The 18,758-nt window shown below is 35.7% G+C and overlaps 1 protein-coding gene across 1 annotated transcript in view; it reads right to left on the bottom strand.

The window, feature by feature from the left end:
- l3mbtl3 (L3MBTL histone methyl-lysine binding protein 3) overlaps window positions 1-18,758 on the bottom strand; it is a 155,271-nt gene that overhangs the window by 29,258 nt on the left and 107,255 nt on the right. The window contains exons 17-18 of the mRNA XM_051924217.1: window positions 5,040-5,186; window positions 3,067-3,192 (exon numbers count right to left, since the gene is read on the bottom strand). Of these exons, the coding sequence (XP_051780177.1) occupies window positions 3,067-3,192; window positions 5,040-5,186 (273 nt within the window). The remainder of the gene's footprint in view (window positions 1-3,066; window positions 3,193-5,039; window positions 5,187-18,758) is intronic.

The following is an 18,758-nucleotide window of genomic DNA, read 5'->3' as shown; positions in this document are numbered from 1 at the left end:
CTCAAATAAGATGGATGAACTGAAGCTACAGGTTGCAACAAATAAGATTGTTAAGGACAGTTTCATTCTGCTAATTAGAGAGAGACCTGGCATCATTCACTCATTCCGGATACAGCTATCAAGTTAGCAGGCCGCAAAGCACACTGGCAGGACAGGACCGGAGATGAGAGTCACCATTGCAAGATCCTTTTTAAGATGGTGGTGCAGCAATACGGTACAAAAACAAATGTTTTGTTTTTTTCCGTCTTTCTCTAGGATTATAGGAAGCCACAAGCGTCCAATAAGATTTAATGATAGGATCCTTGTTTTCCTTGGTTTTTTGTTTTAGCTATTTAATGATTGTGATGGTCTAGGTTGGCTGCAGCTACAATCACATACTTAAACCTGGGACCGTTGAATAATCATGACCAAGATAAGCCAAGCAATGAGGACATCCAACACAGCAGGCCTAAGGAGTAAATGAGCAAAAGTGTTTTTATTTTCTAAATGTGTCTAAGTGAAAATTAAATGTCTTCATTCGATAAATAGATCAATAAATAATTCCATGAAAACAGTGAATGTACTTCAAGAAATAAAAAATAATATCAATAAAAACAAACGAAAGGATATCAGTCTCATTCATATAACAACAATCCATAAGCCTTTACATGCATTCCATCTGGAAACGAGCCTCATAGCATACCTCTCCCATTTACTAACGAGGCTTTCAGCAACTCGATGCTCACACTGTCAACTCTGTCCTTATGCACCAGCTTACTTGCCCCGTCGGAAGTCCCTACTCTGATGGGTACAGCGTCCAGCCTTCTCCCAGTCAGCAGGCATGTCCTTCACCCAGGAATTCAAACTCTGCACTGTCCATCTGCCACCTAACGTCGGTAGCCATAGCACAATACCCAGTTCAAAATATCTCCCCTGCCTCTAGCTTCGGCAGGACGGGATCGACCCTGCTCTCTACAAAGACTCATTCTTTACTCAGACTAGGGGGCTTCGTCCCCTGCTCGCTTCGCTCGCCAACCGCCGTTTTTGTTTTTCCGGATACACACTTTTAAGATTTTTTTTTTCTTTGAATTGTTGCTATTTCATTAGTTTCACTTTTATTTCTGAACTTCTGTAAAAACAATATTTGGAATCTTTCCAGTCCCAATGTGCTGAATCCTTTTAATGAGGTCCGTGAGATGTGTTTAATGACATTGGACCATAATTCAGGATAGGTTTCTCTGTTTGGAATTTCAGCACAGACAAAACGATCCACATCATCAGCAGTTAATAATTTTTTTGCAAAAATAACCAATAAATGCATGTGAGGTAAACTCCGTTTTTGAAATTCTCTTGACTTAAACTTCAAAGCCTTACAATATTTACATACTTCTGACATATCACCTATGTCCATATATTCGATCTCTATTCACTTTTTCGTTATTTCTCCGAGTAATAATTTCTCTTTCTTTGCGCTAATGCCATGTTCACTTTCTTTGTTTTGACACTGTTTTTTTTTTCTGCTTTCATATTCTGTATCTTGCTCTGCATGTGTTTCGCGCCTACGTTTTTTTGAGGCTTTTGAATTCCAGTTTTCATTATCTCTAACCTGCTCTGCATGTGTTTGGCCCCCTTTTTAACCTTTTTATGACGTTTTACTTTGTTTTCTACTCTGTCTTTAATTTCTGACCTCGCTTTATCCTGCTTTTGTTTCAATGACACCTGGTCCGTGGTGATTATTTTCCCTTTTTCAAGTAATAATTTCCGTTTGTTTGCGCTACTGTGATCTTTACTTTCTTTTTTTTATACTTTCTAATTTTCCTACTTTCATATTCTTTAAGTTTCTCCACATGTGTATCGCGCCTTTTTTTTTTTTTGAGCCTTTCGAATTCCATTGCTTTCATAATCTTTAACCTGCTCTGCATGTGTATAGCGCCAACATCTGGATTGGATGTGCTTTTTTTTTCAATTCCACTTGTTCCGGGCTGATAATTACTTTCCTTATTTTCTGAATTTGTACCTAGATTATTCTTTTTCTTTTTGGTCTCTCCTACACTTTTGAGTCTCTTTTCTCCAAGCTGCTTTCTTCTTCACTTAGTCGTCAACGTTTCATCTATAACGTATTGCCCTTATACGCTTTATATGCGCTCAGAGCCCTGGATCTGTGTGTGCTCAAAGCCAAAACATGACTGAGAGTTTTGATAACCGTGGTCTTATTTGGTTGTAAGTAGGGAGTGTCTTGCAAGAATCTCATGTTCTACGTCATCGCGAGACGGTCCTGGGTCAATCTCTTGGCACAAAGTCTCATGTTTAAGGTCCCCGTGAGGCGCTCCGTGGCCAATCTCTTTAGTCTCGCGGGTCTTTTAAGTGTCTTCCGTGATTTTAACGTGAAGATCACGTCTCGGCGCCCTACTGTTTCTCTGCAGGATTTTTTTTTATAATAGAGAGATGACTGCTATACACGAGCATAGCCCTCTTCTGTTCTGTGTCTCCGCCTTATTTTATCTTGTTTTGCAATTATGATTTACTTTTGCTTATGCTTTTGATCTTCCTCATCACAGTACAACAACCTCAGGACCCTCGGGGGCAGGTGCTTTAACTATGCCCCACTGACAATGGGGAAACAGGAAAACTCTCAGTGGGAAAATGGATAAATTAGCCAATTTCCCTATGAAACACCCAGGGACGCAAAGCTATACTACTGCGTGCACCCACACCCTCCAAGCCTGCATACAATGTTTTTTATGTTAAAACCGCACCCTACCATGGATCCATATGTGCCTTATCACAATGACTTCCCAGTTTTTGACCTCTTCCTGTTTTCAGATCTTGTCTTGTCTCTCCCCTTAAAAGCAAACATATTTCCCAGACATTGTTTTACATTGCTTGCAGTTTCTCTGCCTCACATTCACACCAGGTTTGTCTATTGGTGTGTATTAAAAAATAGACTGAGTTGCAAAGCTGCAGTGGAAAGCCTGGAATATACATTATTTCAGTCTGTATTCATGCATTTTAGTACTTTCTGAGTAGACTAGATTATGTAAACAAACACAGCAGCTGAATCCTAAACTAGTCAAAACAGTTTCTCACCTAGCTGCCTTCTTCCCGTTGTTTTCACACAAAGCAGTTTTTTTTTGATGGCCAGCATCTGTTTCTCTAGCTTCTATTTCCATTAGGATGTTGTTATGGTTGTTTTGAAGAAATGTTACATTTTTCCTAAAATTCACACAAATTTAAATACACAAAAAAGCTTAGAAACATTTCAAATTATACTTGCCTTTTAAAGTCATTTTAGCATAATTAAACAGAATATATATTACCAGTTCTTGTACTATTAAGGTAGAAATGAGCCAATAGGTATTCATCAATCCTTCCTACTACCAGTTTTAACACAGTGTAAATTTATTCCATTGTCATAAAGCATGTACATTAAAATGAATGATATATTTAATTTCTAACATTATATGATCATGTATTGGCAAGGTAAAGTTAGGAAAATGGATGGATGAATGGACAGCACTGGGACTGAGTGTTTTAAATATTGCTTTTCTAGGCTCTGTTGCCCAGTGACTTTAATATTTTTATTGTTTCTGAGAGAACTGTAAAAAAGGATTAGGAGGCTACTACATACTGCAAGCCATATAACTTGAATTAAAACTTATTCTGTATAAATCAACTGAAGAATTTACATAAACATGCATTTTTCAGCTGTGTAGCATACACAGAGAAGCATTCAAAAAATTGTGTAAAGTGGGCAAAACCGAGCACCGTTAATTGGGTTTATTACTCAGAGTTCAGCCTTTAAAAAAGAGCTAATTAAATGGTAATTAGCTGTAAGTTTATAGCCTTAAAAGGTATAAAAAATAAAACTGGTTAATGATTTGATGGCAGGTTCAACATTTTTATTGTATTTCATTCTATTTATTTTTTTTTATGTTTATTATATGTTTTATTGTAAAGCACTTTAGTTACAGCATTACTGATGTTATTTTAAATGTACTCTATAAATAAATTGAAATTGACATTTTCCATTTTTCCATAGAAAAAGACTAATTTAACATCCACAGTAGCTGGCTCCCTACAAATTTTTTCCCTAATATTCCCATTCTATACTTAAATGTACAATATATTATTTAACTAAAACTGTCTTTTCACTGTTTGTCTTTATAAATGCTGACTTGCTTTCATTGTACAAATTAAGCCTTTGTGATTTTTGACATATTGGCAGTAAACAGAGAATGATAACAATGCTGTGTAGATGTGAAGGTGTGCCAGAGTAGCAAGTGCAGCAATTATATGGCAAAGAGCGACATCAAAAGAAACTTCCACATGAGAGAGGAAGAGAGAAAAAAATATATGCTGGTATAGAGACAGCACTCTGCAAACCTGTGTGGGATGCCACATACTGCAAAGGAACAGGAGAGATTATTATATGTGGAAATTAAATGGCCAAGAGTGCAAAACCAAGTGAAACTAGATAGAAATACTTCACTAGACAGTTACAGGGCAGGTGAGTTGAGTTGGTGGAAAACTGTACACCATAAATGCTTTAAGTTTCTTAACAACTGAAAATTGTCATTTTAGAGTACATCTAAGAATGGCCCAGAGGGCATAAAAATACTAAGATATTCACAATTAAAATAACTTGGTTCCAAATGACTGGGGAATTTGTGGTCAAAACAAAAAAGTAGAAATCAAAATCCTTGATGACATTCCAAGAATTAAAACAAATACATAAACAAACAAACAAACAAATGTGAAATTTGCAAAAGCCAAAATCTTTGGTGCTAATATTAGCTTGCCACCAACTTTTATAACATGTTGTCACCAATTTGACATGTCACAGATGCATCAGTCATATGCTGAAGCAACCAAAGTCATGGCTGACAACAAATTGACATCACAAATATCATTTAATTTAAAATGAACACTAAAAAAGTACTAATAAATAAAATGATGAAAAATTATTTTACCTGTATTTGACCAAATAACAACAGATTTATTTCAAAAGCACTTGACCATCTAATGAGAAAGAGGGGATAGAAATAAAAGTATTTACTTACTCAAGTAGAGAATGTGTTGCAACTCCATTCATTTCTGCCCGTTTGTTCTTTGTTGCTGCTGGATTGGTAAGGATTTCTCCACTAAGACGGTCTGAAAGCACCGACTCCTTATTAAGGTTAATGTCTGAGTAAGGGCAGCCTACGGAACTGAAAAGGAAAAAGTAAGAAAATAGTAAATGAAAGTAGAACAGATATGAGATTATGAATAGCCTACTATGCAACAAATCTGTTAAATTTTAAGCTGTGAATAGATAAAAAATGTTTAAATATTATACCTACCTAAACAGCACTTTACTGAAAATACTGCCCTTTTCAGTCTAGGGAATGTGAAAGGTCAGGGCAACATACAAGCACAGCATAAAATGCGCATCTATGATATGGATACATTGCCTACTCTTTATCAAGTTCATTAGGTAGGTAAATACCATCATGGTCAACAAAAAGGCTAAGTTGCTGCACGTATAACCAAACACAAACCCATTGAGGTTAATCTTGTCCAGCCAGGCTATTAACTGAAACTTTTGTTTTACCTTTCTTTGTGTTCAACTGGCCATACCTCAATTATAATCAAATTTGCATTATCTACATTTGTTAATAAGATTGAAGCTGATAGGTTTTACTGTGTGTTTAACTTAACTTAATTTGGGTGTTCATGTTTGTTATTACTGTATCCTTAATTTACTCTTAGTGCGTTACAGTTGTAAATTTCTGCAAGTGTAACACTCATCCTACAAAAATAAACTGATCTGAATGGAATGGATTCAACAAGATGCTGGAAACATAGCTTTGATTTTTCAGTCCATGCTGACTGCATAACATGACAAAGTTTTTGTAGATTTGTTCACAATGCTACCAACTTCTCATTCAACCTCATCACAAATTTGGATCCCACTAGAATAAACTAAGTCATGAATATGGATCTAGCTAAATATGATATGGGCTTTGTAATACAATGTTTATTGTGTCTGAAACATACAATTAAAAACTGTGGCCAAAGAAGGATGCCCATGGTCAGCCACAATGCTAATGTATGCAATGGCTGGAAGGATTCAAATGATGCTCATTTTGTATTAAGAGGCCTAAGCTATGCCAAGAGCCATACCACACACCATTATATAACCACCAACAGCCTTTATAATTGAAATAAAGCAAGTAGGATTCAGGCTGACTGGGTCAGAGTAGATTCTACCAAATTCTGATCCTAACACAAACTTTACTAAATTTATAATTTGCAAAAAAAGCTGAAACTGGTGCAGAAAGAGACGTTATGGTCATTATTCTTTACCTCAGAAGTGAAAGGTTTATTCTCATCTTGATGAATGGTGATGAAGCAGAAAATACTCAAGATGATAAATATTATTTTTAGGGAATACAAAATTAGTATTGGGCAGTACAAGTTTAGCCACAGGGCTAGTAAAACCTTGGAATGATCCGCCAGCCAATGACATGGATGAGCCCACGCCTGAGGAATTAAAGTAATGAAAAATTCACTTCACTTTACTGTTGCTCTGGAGTTTGTCAAAAGATCACTTAGGAATCACTCTTAATTGCCTAACAGGATACAAATTATTCTCAAGTTTTAGAAAAGCAAAAAACATAGAGCCCTCTTGTTCTGTGATATTATGAATGTCACCAGCTTAAATACTATGTGTTCATTTCTGAAGCAGAAGAAAAGGCAGTCAGGGGAGATTACTGGATAAAATTCTGGAGGAACATGACTGCTTTTTTAACCATATTGGCAATGAAAAATAAACAATTTCTAGTTTCCTCACTGGCAAACCTAACAGTCAAATGTCTCCGAATCCTTTGCTTTTAGTGCAGTGTTATGTGTGGATGATGAATATGGAAAGAGGACGACTGTCTAGGAAATAGAAACTGTTTAATTTCTAAAGAACACCCTTAAACCTTTGTTCATAACACAAGTTGTGTGCTATAAACTTGTGCTATAAACACAGATTTACAAACATCATTTGGCCAACTTAGAATGAAAACAAGTGGCACTGGAAAGTTGTCTATTTACTGGTAGCATAGTTGGACAGTGATCAGTGTTGTTGGCTTGGTGATTCTGGGTTTGTATTGCATCCATGGAGGCAGTCTGTATAGTGTCTGCATGTTCTTGGAATGTCTGTGTGGTTTTTTTCTTTGCATACTCCAGTCCTTCTGTATCTAAAATACTGTATGTACATGCTACGTTACTCGTCAATTACCTATGACTGGGTGTGTGTAAAGTAGGTGCTGAAATAGGCTGATGCCTCATCCAGTGTTTGCTCCAGTCTTGCAAAAGATGTCACCAGGATAGGCTCCAAAGAAAAACTGAATTTGATTAAGTAGGTATGAGAATATTGTGCTATTATTTTTTACAAAGTAGTCATTGTTAAGCACAACAGACTGGTGAAGGTCTCATGGAGACTGACTTAAGGACAAATGGGGATGACTTTACACAGTCTTCGATTCAATTTCTGTTTCTGTCCTTAGTGTGGAGTGGAGGAGTACAAATAGGAAAAGGGCAGAAACAACAATTCCAACTCATCTCTGGCACTAAACCTTCCGTTGACTCACTATAAAAATTGATCATAACCGCAAGTTGTCTTCAATTATTACGACAGGGTTCTCTACCTGCATGGAGAGCGCTTTGAGTAGTGAGAAAAGCACTATATAAATGTGAAGAATTATTAAAAGACTAAAGGGCTCTGCCCCCTACTCGCTTCCATGCACCAGCCACTTTGCATCTCTGCCGCTTGCATATGGGTAAACAAATATGCAATTTAAACAGATTGTTATTTTCATGGGAACTGTTACATATGCATTATAGAACTAACTATTTTACATTAAAGCAAGTAGTTAACCATAGTTAAAAATAGTAAAACGTAATACATTGAAATAAAATTATGTTTCATGTTGCGTTAGGGGTATTTGTTGAGTTAAACGTTTTTGTTCTGTTTGGCTTTGAAATTAACACGCAAATACTTTTTTCACTTCTGTCTTTGATATCTCCGTCTTTTGAAACTATTTTTGCTGACAATTCGTCTTATTATAAATGTGACCATGATCTTTCGGATTCATATAGAGATCCAAGAAAACTTCTTTGTCCGTATTTTGCAGATAAATTTTGTGTAAAGTGCGATACTTTGGACGTATTGATTTGTATCCATTATTAGCTGTAGAATTTCTAATACAGCCGATTGTTTAACTCTTTCGATTCTATGCTGCATCGCTTCTCTGTGATCATAAATATAAACCTGACCGAATTGTGGTTTCTTCGAAATTAAACTTGTAGTAGCTTTAATTGTTGCAGGTCCACAGATTCTCATAGCGTATGGTCTTGAATTGCGTAAATTTACGTTTTGAGCATTGAATGTTGCGAACACAAACAGATAATTGTAGATTTGGATATTTTGCCTGTAGTATTTGTGGATTTCACTTTCACCAAGCAACAAATCTTTTAATTCTCACGGATACAACTCTTCATTGGGAAGAAACACTACTTTTCCCTGATGGCATACATCGAAGGAAACAAATAGATTGTATGTCTAAAAATACTGTCCAGAAAAGCTTCTTTAAAGGACGAAACTGAGGACTTTTCATAAACGACTTTAAATAAGGAAAACATTAAAATTTGTAAGAGCTGAGAGCACAGGAACTGTGTCTGACAAAAGCATTCACATGAATGAGAGCTGAGTGGACCATAGGCGTGTTTGAAAATGGTTGAGAGGAGGGAGGGACTTGACAAAATCTCTTGGAAATAGTCTCGTCTTGCGGGACTTGAAAAAAATCTCTTGGCAAAAGTAGTATTTTTCCCCACCATCCTTATTATTTTTTTTGCCAACATCAATTAAGAGATGTTCCTCCTCGTCCATGGTTTCATTTTACACTATATTTATTATTGCTTGTTGTTCATTCTAACACTAATTTTGCTGAACAATTTACACCTTATTCAACAGTTATTTTTGCTTATTAAAAGTACATATGACTGAACAGAAATGCATTCTCAAGTTTTATTTTTTCAACTGAAGACTAATGAGCTGTTCATCTCATAGAAAAAGAAAAAAATGTTTAAGGAGCTGAAAGAAATTGCCCCAATGTCATGTTAATGTGTTGACTATAGATGAAAGAAATAGTTTTGTTGTCGTTGCCAGTCATCTTGTCATTGAATAAAAATGCTGCAAATATTAAAGTAACACTTACAAAAAATTGTTCAGCTCTATGTTCATTCACGATAGGACTGATTATAACAGGCCAGAGCAAAAGTAGCGCATCTTGTACCAAACAACATTTGTAAAACTAACTCAATAGGGAAACTTAAATGCATGCCTAATTAAATACTTAAACACGTATGTGTATCTACAGTATATCTTCGGTTTACTGCACTGTACTTTTGTCTCTCTCTTTCTGTTCTGTGACATTGTCAGCTCGGCTGCATTCTACACCCATCTACTTTTTTTAATTTTGCAGCAGAATGTGCTCCTCCTTGCTGAATGGATTAAGTATAAGTAACAAATGTTGATTAGAGACTGTGAAATAAGTTATTTACCATCTGATTTTAATGGGGCACTGAATTTTTCGACTTATCACAAAACTGTAGCAACTGGTAAATAATTTTCCTTTTATGCATGTATACAGCATTTATGCTTTACAAAATGCAATTTAGATGCATACAGGTAAGCTGCACAACAAGCTCCATGGAAAGCAACTCTTTTATGCCTGGTATATTGGAAAATGTTTTTCTTCTTTGTCAATCTAGTGCCAGTCTCTTCACCTCACAGGCTCACCTGTAAGTTACTCCTCTCTATCTCTATCTTATACAAGTCTTCCCTGTCAGTCTTAGACTGAATGTTTATTGGCTGGTGAGATTGGAGTTGAAGAAAATGTACACTGTTGTACCACAGAAACAAAAGCTCTCTGTTATGCATAAACGGCATTAAATAACAGCAGGCATATCACTTGGCACAGAATTCAAACTTAGATGAACTTTTGTCATTTTATTGCACAATAATAAGGTAACCCTTCAGAGATATTCACAACCTATAGTTTAACAAACACTGCTCTTGTCCCCTATGGACTCTGCAGCACATTGGTGAATGTAAGAACAAAGAACTAAGCACAAGGTAAACTCTTGTTTACTTCTAGTACCAAAATTTCCAAAATGCTGGTACCGTACCAATGTAAAAATGGGTTTTTTCAGAACCGGTATACAATGCAACCCTAGTTCAGACCATAGCATGTATGTGTGTATGTATGTCTATCAATCTATCTATTTGTTGGTGCTGCTGTGTTGCCTTTATTCAGTGTCATTCTTAGCAGGCTGGTTGAGAGTGCCACATAGGCTGGTATGTTCACATAGACAGCAGTTATGAAAGGAGCATAGCTACCTGTAAGGCAGTGGCTTCTGCTTTCAGCATAAAATAGGGGCAAATAGGACACTTCATAAATATCTGACATACTGTATTTTTTACATTTGAAATGTCCCTACACTACAATTGTAAGCTTAATTTTAATGCCTTTGATAAACTCTGGAAAAATAATTATCTAGGTGCAAATGTAAGAGAATATTCCTTCAATTGCCAAAATACAGCAAAAATTGAAGTAGGTATCTTCTTATAGTGTCAGATTTAAAATATTCAGAATAGGCTTAACTGAAACAATATTTAGTTTCAGCAATATGTTATTCAAACAGTTGTGGTCAACATACTCTGGAAGTTGCAATCAGGTATTACAGTAAAGTAAATTACGACTCCTTCAGTTTATAAAGAAGGAACTGTTCCATCTACATTTCACAACAATATCCGTAATCTTTAATGGTTAAAGTGGTGAATAATGCTAACATGAACATACCAGTGACTCCATCAGTCTGTGTTGTAACATTTCACACATTTATAGTTTAAAAGAAAACTCCTTTTAAAGATTTGTTGAAGCATTAAAAATGTATGAAAAAAACTCGATACAGCTGACATTCTGAAATAAGCACTGCAGGCATTTTGTAGTTTACAATCAATTGACTGATGCAATTTGCAAATGATGCATTTTTTGATTGTTGAATATTATTAAAAATCACACCAGCTTTGAAATACATTTTTCAATGTACAATAGAAGAACGTATTGGTTAGACTGAAAGCACTTTTATTATTCTGTGAGTACTAATTATATTAAGTGTAAACTACTGCTCCACACATTTTCATACTGCTCTTTACTATAGTTTTTTACTGCCCCGGGTTACAAATTTTTCAAATCTTCACACATTGTCTTGTTAGAATATATCTGGAGAATTTTCACTCAGTGAGTATTTTTACTTTACTTTATTTCCAAAATAGACAATATGGGGAATGCAACAGCTGGTTTCTAAGTATAGATCTTTTGACATAGACGCAAAGCATTTTGCAGTGGAATGCAAGCATGTCTCTAAAATGTAAAAAAAAAAAAACAAACAAACAAAACTTTAATAAAAACTCATTTGATAGAATTTCTTTTTAGGTTTTGAGGCCACAAGAAACTTCTTGTAAATCTGAAGCAGATTAGAGGTTTAGGAAAATGACTGGTTAAGACAAAATGCATTTTTAGTCTTGATACAACAGTGTGCTTCCTTCTATCCTCCCATATTTCAGCTAGGGGAAGGATGAATGAATTTAGTGCTTTCAAAATTGTCATTATTTTGGTAATCAGGAAAACATTATTTTTTTTAGCAGTACTGAGCAAAGATGTGGTTCTCTGAGTACTTATATCTGCTAGATCAGGGGTCCCCAAACCCCGGTCCGCGGCCCACTACCAGGCCACAGCCGTCTGACAAACGGGCCGCGAGAGAACTGCCGGCAATGGAGACTCACTCAGACTTTTCAGAACGCTTGGCGGGCGGGGCTTTGCAGTGGCGCAGAGAGAGGAGAGAGACCGAGGTGAGAGAGTATTACAACAAAGTATTTTTATGGTCCCGACAAATTCCTCATATGACACGAGTCTATAGAAATCGCGTTACTATGAAGTACATTCAGCAGAAACGTTCATTACAACGAAGTGACCTTGAAATGCTTGAAAGAATCATCCACAGAGCAGTTAGATCTGTGGTCGCAGCTCAGTTGTACACATTTGCACAACGATCCCCAAACAGAAACATTGTAAAAAAAACTCTTTCTTCGAACTTTCCTCGTACTGTTTTTTTTTTTGCTGTTTTTGTTTTCTGTGGTTTTCAGTGATACCTTTTGCTTATTGCTTGTCAACATTTGAAAAACATCCATTGGAATTTAACTCATTGTCACCCTCCTATAGAAACGGCAGTCACGAAAAAGTGATAACAGTGTTAATGTTTGTGATGTGCAATCTGTTGGAATGACAAATGCAAAGCATATGTCTTTGTTATATGCAAAAAAAGAAGAAAAATCTCGGGTTGCAAACGTATGCGAACTGCTTAATAACTTAATAATAATAGAAATGTTATGTAAATTGTGTATAAAACTGCACCCCCCCCCCCCCAAACCGGTCCGTGGAAAAATTTGCATCTAATAAAGTGGTCCTTGCTGTCAAAAAGGTTGGGGACCACTGTGCTAGATTACTGATTTGCAGTTGTAGCATCTATTTGTATGCTACAGCTACACACATCTTTTGTTTAGGAAGTCATACAATTAATATTAAAAGATACCAATTATGTAACCTAAAACAATTTGCTTATTTACTTATGCTTGGAAGATAACATACTGTAAAACAATGTAAGCAAGAAAGGAACATTTGGAACATAATGAATTACTGTATCTATCTATCTCTCTCTCTCTATATATGTGTATGTATATATATATATATATATATATATATATATATATATATATATATATATATATATATATATATATATATATATATTGTATGAATCTGCAAAGGAAAAAAAATAATCAAGGGAAAGACAAAATTTCAGCTGTATAGCCTTCCGGTGTGCAACTGAAAAGGAAAAACAGGTAATGCATACAGTATAGGAGAAGAAAGAGGGAACAAAGTCAGGGTAGATGAAAGGCGAGAAAACAGTGCCATAGGAGAAGAACAAGGATGATGAAGACTTTGACAGGGCTTTTAGACCTTTGGCTTTAAAGATTCTTTACAATGAAATACAGAAGAAGCTGAGTTCATTCCTACACTGGAATCATGCAATTCTCTGGGTCTTAATGACTCACTAACTTAATCTCTCCCTTCATCATCTTTAATGGCAATACACTTACTCTCACCTTTTCTCCTGTCATTTGCCCTGTCTTCCTCCCTGGTTCCCCTCTTACATATGTTACCTGCTTTTTCCTTTTCAGTTGTATACCTGATGAGGACTACAGCTACATATGTATATCTTTAGACTGAGAAAATCTAAAAAGAACAGATTCACGATGGAATAGCAACTGTCAAGATGTACATGTTCTTATCACCTTCAGTATTATTCCATCAAAAAAGAGTCACCTAGAATGGTTACTCAGAAAGTGCTGCCATGGAAACAAATGTATTGGCCACAAATCAGTACTTGATTGGTTAAAGTCCTCCAAACACTGCATGTTATTTATACATATATTTCTGTAAGAAGGTGAATTAAAGTGCTTTTTGAATCTCTCCAGGATTCTGTTTTATAAATATATTATTAAAATGTCTGTTAAAAATATACCATTCCTTGTTACATTTAAATTCAGTGAAGAAAATAAAAGGCTCAACTAAAATGCAGGTACTACATCCGCTTTGAAGTATCTACTACAGATTACATTACTTTATATGTTAATATTAAAAGTTACAACTAGGGCTTCAGATTATTTAGCCCTGAACACAGTAAGGGGTTTATTAATATATTAATAAAGTTTATGAATAAACAAATAAAATTTTAAATAATTATTCAACACAAAATCAGTTAGTACTACTGATAACCCATATCAGGATCGTTTAGGGGCCAAGAATTCTTTTAGCTGCTCCATAAGCATAAGAAAATAATCTTTATTACTACATGGAAAATAAATCTTTATGTAACAACTAAGCTTGACATACTTTTAAGACCACCAGGGCCATATTCATTGTTCATGACTGAATTTAGCAACCTTCTATCTGATTTGCTATAAATTATGATCACGTAGTACTGATGGGGGATTTTAATGTACACATTGATGTGGAAACTGACACTTTTAGCAAATGTTTTACTTATTTGTTAAATTCAGTAGGATTTTGTCAGATTGTCAAAGGTCCAACTCATAATCATAACCACACATTAGATTTAATTATAACTTACAAAGATGAAATTCAAAATTTAAATATTACTCCATTAAATGAAGTTATTTCCAATCACTACTTAATTACATTTGATTTAGTCCTGCCCTTGCCAACACACTCCCAGATTAAAACAAAGACAGTGCGACATCTAGATTGCAATACTGCTTCAAAATTTATAGATACTTTGAGTAAGTTGATAGTAATTGTGGAAAACCATTTAGATCAGTTAACATCAAATGTAAACTTGGAAAACAATTTAGATCAGCTAACATCACATTATAATGTGACCTTGAGAGATGCTCTGGACGCAGTGGCTCCCCTTAAAACAAAAGTGATCAAAGTACATAGAAACTCTCCCTGGTTTAATGAAAACACTCAAGCTCTTAAATTAGAGTGTCAAAAACTGGAGCGGAGATGGAGAACAACAAAGCTACATGTCTTTCAAATTTCATGGACAGAGAGTGTTAATAAATATAAAAAAGCCCTCTTTAAAGCTCGCTCAGAATACTATTCTACATTAATAGATAGCAATAATAAAAATCCTCGGGTACTGTTTAGAACAGTGGCTAAATTAACAAATGGAGATTCAGATCAACAGTGCAAAATACCAACAGATATTAGCAGTACTGACTTCTTCAATGAGAAAATTAAAAATATAAGATCCCAGATCTCTGCATCACAGTACAAACCAAACACGAACTTAGCAGACCCTGTCTCACATTGCATTCTGAAGTTTAGTAATTTTAATCCTGTAACTGAGCAGGAAGTCTTAACTTTAATTTCTAAACACACTAAAAGTGTCAGTCATTAAACCATTACTTACAATGTCAGACCTAGACCCACAAATCCTAAATAATTATAGGCCTATTTCAAATTTACCGTTTCTCTCTAAAATACTAGAAAAAGTAGTCGCCAGTCAGCTTCAGTCACACCTTACGCATTACAATTTATTTGAGAAATTCCAGTCTAGTTTCCGCACTGGTCATAGTACAGAAACAGCACTAACGCGTGTTGTAAATGACATTCTGATATCCTCTGATGAAGGAAACTCCACTGTAATTATGTTGTTGGACTTAAGTGCAGCATTTGACACCATAGACCATTCTATTTTACTGCACAGGCTAGAAAATGATGTTGGGCTTACAGGCACTGTGCTCACTTGGTTTAGTTCTTATTTATCAAATCGATTCCAATATGTACAGAAATGTGCTGACAGTACTCCATCATTATACACAGAAGTTCAATATGGTGTCCCGCAGGGCTCAGTACTGGGACCTTTACTGTTTTCACTTTACATGCTTCCACTGGGATCTACTGTATCATTAGGAAACATAATGTTAATTTTCACTCGTATGCAGATGACACCCAGTTATACCTTTCATTTAAATCAAATGAAGTTTCTCCGATGTTGTCTTTAATTAGTTGTGTTAGAGAATTAAAGGAGTGGATGAATAAGAACTACTTGTCTTTAAATACAGATAAAACAGAGATGTTAATTGTTGGAGGGAATGATGCTGATCACAACAATATTTTGTCATCATTTAACTCAGTTGGAATCCCAATTAATTTTACTGAATCAGCCCACAATCTAGGAGTTATCTTTGACTCTAGCATGTAATTTAAAGCGCATATTACAAAGTTGCCCAAAACATGTTTCTACCATCTTAAAAATGTTAGGAAATTAAAGCGCTTTCTAAATAAACAGGATTCTGAAAAATTAATTCATGCATTTATTTCTAGTAGGATTGACTACTGCAATGCGGTGTTCACTGGATGTTCAAACTGTTCTCTATACAGCCTCCAGTTAATCCAAAATGCGGCTGCAAGAATTATGTTACAAGAACAAGAAAATACGAACACATAACTCCAGTTCTTAAATCCTTACACTGGCTCCCGGTTAAGTTTAGGGCAGATTTCAAAATCCTCCTTTTAACATATAAAGCATTAAATGGCCAAGGTCCGGCTTACTTGTCTGAACTTTTCATGACTTACAAACTAGAGCGCACATTAAGATCTCAAGATGCCTGTCTGCTTATGATTCCAAGGATTAATAAAATAACAATGGGAGGTCGAGCTTTTAGTTACAGGGCCCCTAAACTGTGGAATGGTATGCCTGCTTCTATAAGAGATGCCCCTTCAGTCTCAGCTTTTAAATCCCGGCTGAAGACTCACTACTTCAGTTCAGCATATCCTGACTAGAGCTGCTGATTAATTGTACATACTGCATTTCTGTTGTTAGTCATTAACACTAAAACATAAGTAAAATGATATTTATAACTGGATACTAACCCTCACCTATTCTGTTTCTCTTCTCGGTACTCAAATGTGGCACTTGGTGCCACGGCCCACAGGCTAAGTTGTTTTGCCTGCCTAAGGTAAAGTCATCCCTGATGGAGGATTGCAGGAATCGTGGGAAAGAGGGGTCCTTTCATCGGATTGGCTGGCCCAGCGCTGTTTCAGCCGTGGAACGGCTAAATGGGGAAGGCAGCTTGATGGATGAGGTCTCCAGGACTCTATAAACATATCCAAATCTTACCATGAAATATCATTTACTGTTAAATTCTGCTCCGTACTTCTAAAATTTTTATTTTTATACTGTATTGAGGATTTGTTCTGTTCATTGTATTGTATTGTATTGACCCCCTTCTTTTGACACCCACTGCACGCCCAACCTACCTGGAAAGGGGTCTCTCTTTGAACTGCCTTTCCCAAGGTTTCTTCCATTTTTCCCTACAAGGTTTTCTTGGGAGTTTTTCCTTGTCTTCTTTGAGAGTCAACACTGGGGGGCTGTCAAGAGGCAGGGCCTGTTAAAGCCCATTGCGGCACTTCTTGTGTGGTTTTGGGCTATACAAAACTAAATTGTATTGTACTGTATTATATTTTAAGGCTGCAAAGAAGATATAACTAAAGGACTTAAGTATTTGTTTTAGGCAGGTTGTGGCTAAAATACTGGGTCATATACAGAAGGTTTCAAGTGCAATACCCATTGCTGACTCACTGTATTAATTAACCAGCTCCTGCACTAAATAATGATATAAAAAACAACAAAATTAAAAGAAAACAGAAAATCTACTGCCTTTCTAGGTCTTAGTATGTAAGTGAATCAATCAATCAGTCTCACAGTAACTGAATCTCTAAAAAGGAAAACACTCCTTTCTTTCTCTCTCTCATACCTTATTCTTTAGGCCTTACTCCTCCCAATCAAACCTTTTCCTAAGCTCACCTCTTGATTCCAATCATTCAGGACCGATGACAGAAAAATAATTTAATACCCCTATTAATGTTTTTTTTAACACAATCATTTAACACAGCTACTGATTTACAGTATATTTACGAATTTTCATTCTCCCCCATGTCTATGTGGGTTTAAATGTTCTCCAGTTTTCCTTCCGTATTCAAGAGATACTTTTAAGGTTAACTGGTGAATCTAATTTGGAAAGTCTGTCAGTTTGGGGTTTATTTTCATGCAAGTGTATCCTGTGGTGAACTGAGGTCCTGCTTTCCAGCCAGTTCTGATAGGATAAGCGCTGGATCCCCACAACTTTAACTGGATTAAGTGGTTTTACAGAATGAGTGATTGCAGGTATCAGTGATAATTTTGTTTCTTTCCTAGCCTTCCATCTTGGTTTTAAAAAAAACTGCAGATGTTGTCAAATAATTAGGTATGTTAGGTTGAGTCATCTGTTCTCATTTCATCAGTAAGGCTCTTCTATTCACTTATCTTGTGCCAAATCTAACCCTTGCAGCTTTAAAACAAGTTAAAAAATGTATGCATGGCATAACATTCAGGTATGTGCAAGGACTGTACAAGCACTGTAGCCCTCAATGGACTGAATTCAGTAAGAAATTTCTAAAATCTTTTCTATATCTCATCAAGATATGGCAAAGGCTAAAATAGCCCTGGACAGGACTCTAGCCCATCACAAGGACCACTCTCACTCACTGACATAAACAACCAAACAGACACACACAAACACACCCCATAATTACACAGTGACAATCTGACATAACCTATATTTAAAAAAAATCCAATTATTTCCTTCCTTAATTAAGCATATCTGGCCATAGTATTTTTCATGAAATGAGTCTTTCAAACCTGTTTAGTTATGACAGATGTTAGGAAATAACAGAAGTGAAAAGTTAACTTTATTACTGCAAATGACTATTATGGATATTGGGTAAATTATTGTGTGACCATATTTTCAAAGTCTAAAACCGAGACACTTGTGTAGCATGCATGCCCATGAATAACACCAATCCTCATTTGTTCAATGCCTAATTTATCTCACCATCAACAGTAAGGCTTCAGGGCATGGGGAAAAAAAACAGTAAAAACAAACAAATGTATATTATACCACACAGGGCCTGACGGTGAAACTGTAATAAATAAATGGCAGTATTTTCTGTTTTTGTCTGCTTCTTTGTCATCCTTACGATGCTGTTCAAATTTAACACAAGTTCTTAATCCAGCTTTCCATTTGAAGCATCGCACATGATGTTCTAAATATAATG

This window comes from Erpetoichthys calabaricus, chromosome 3 (genome assembly GCF_900747795.2).
Source record: "Erpetoichthys calabaricus chromosome 3, fErpCal1.3, whole genome shotgun sequence".
NCBI classification, from domain to species: domain Eukaryota; kingdom Metazoa; phylum Chordata; class Cladistia; order Polypteriformes; family Polypteridae; genus Erpetoichthys; species Erpetoichthys calabaricus.
The sequence above is the reverse complement of the archived record's forward strand: the minus strand, read 5'-3'. Positions and strand labels throughout refer to the sequence as shown.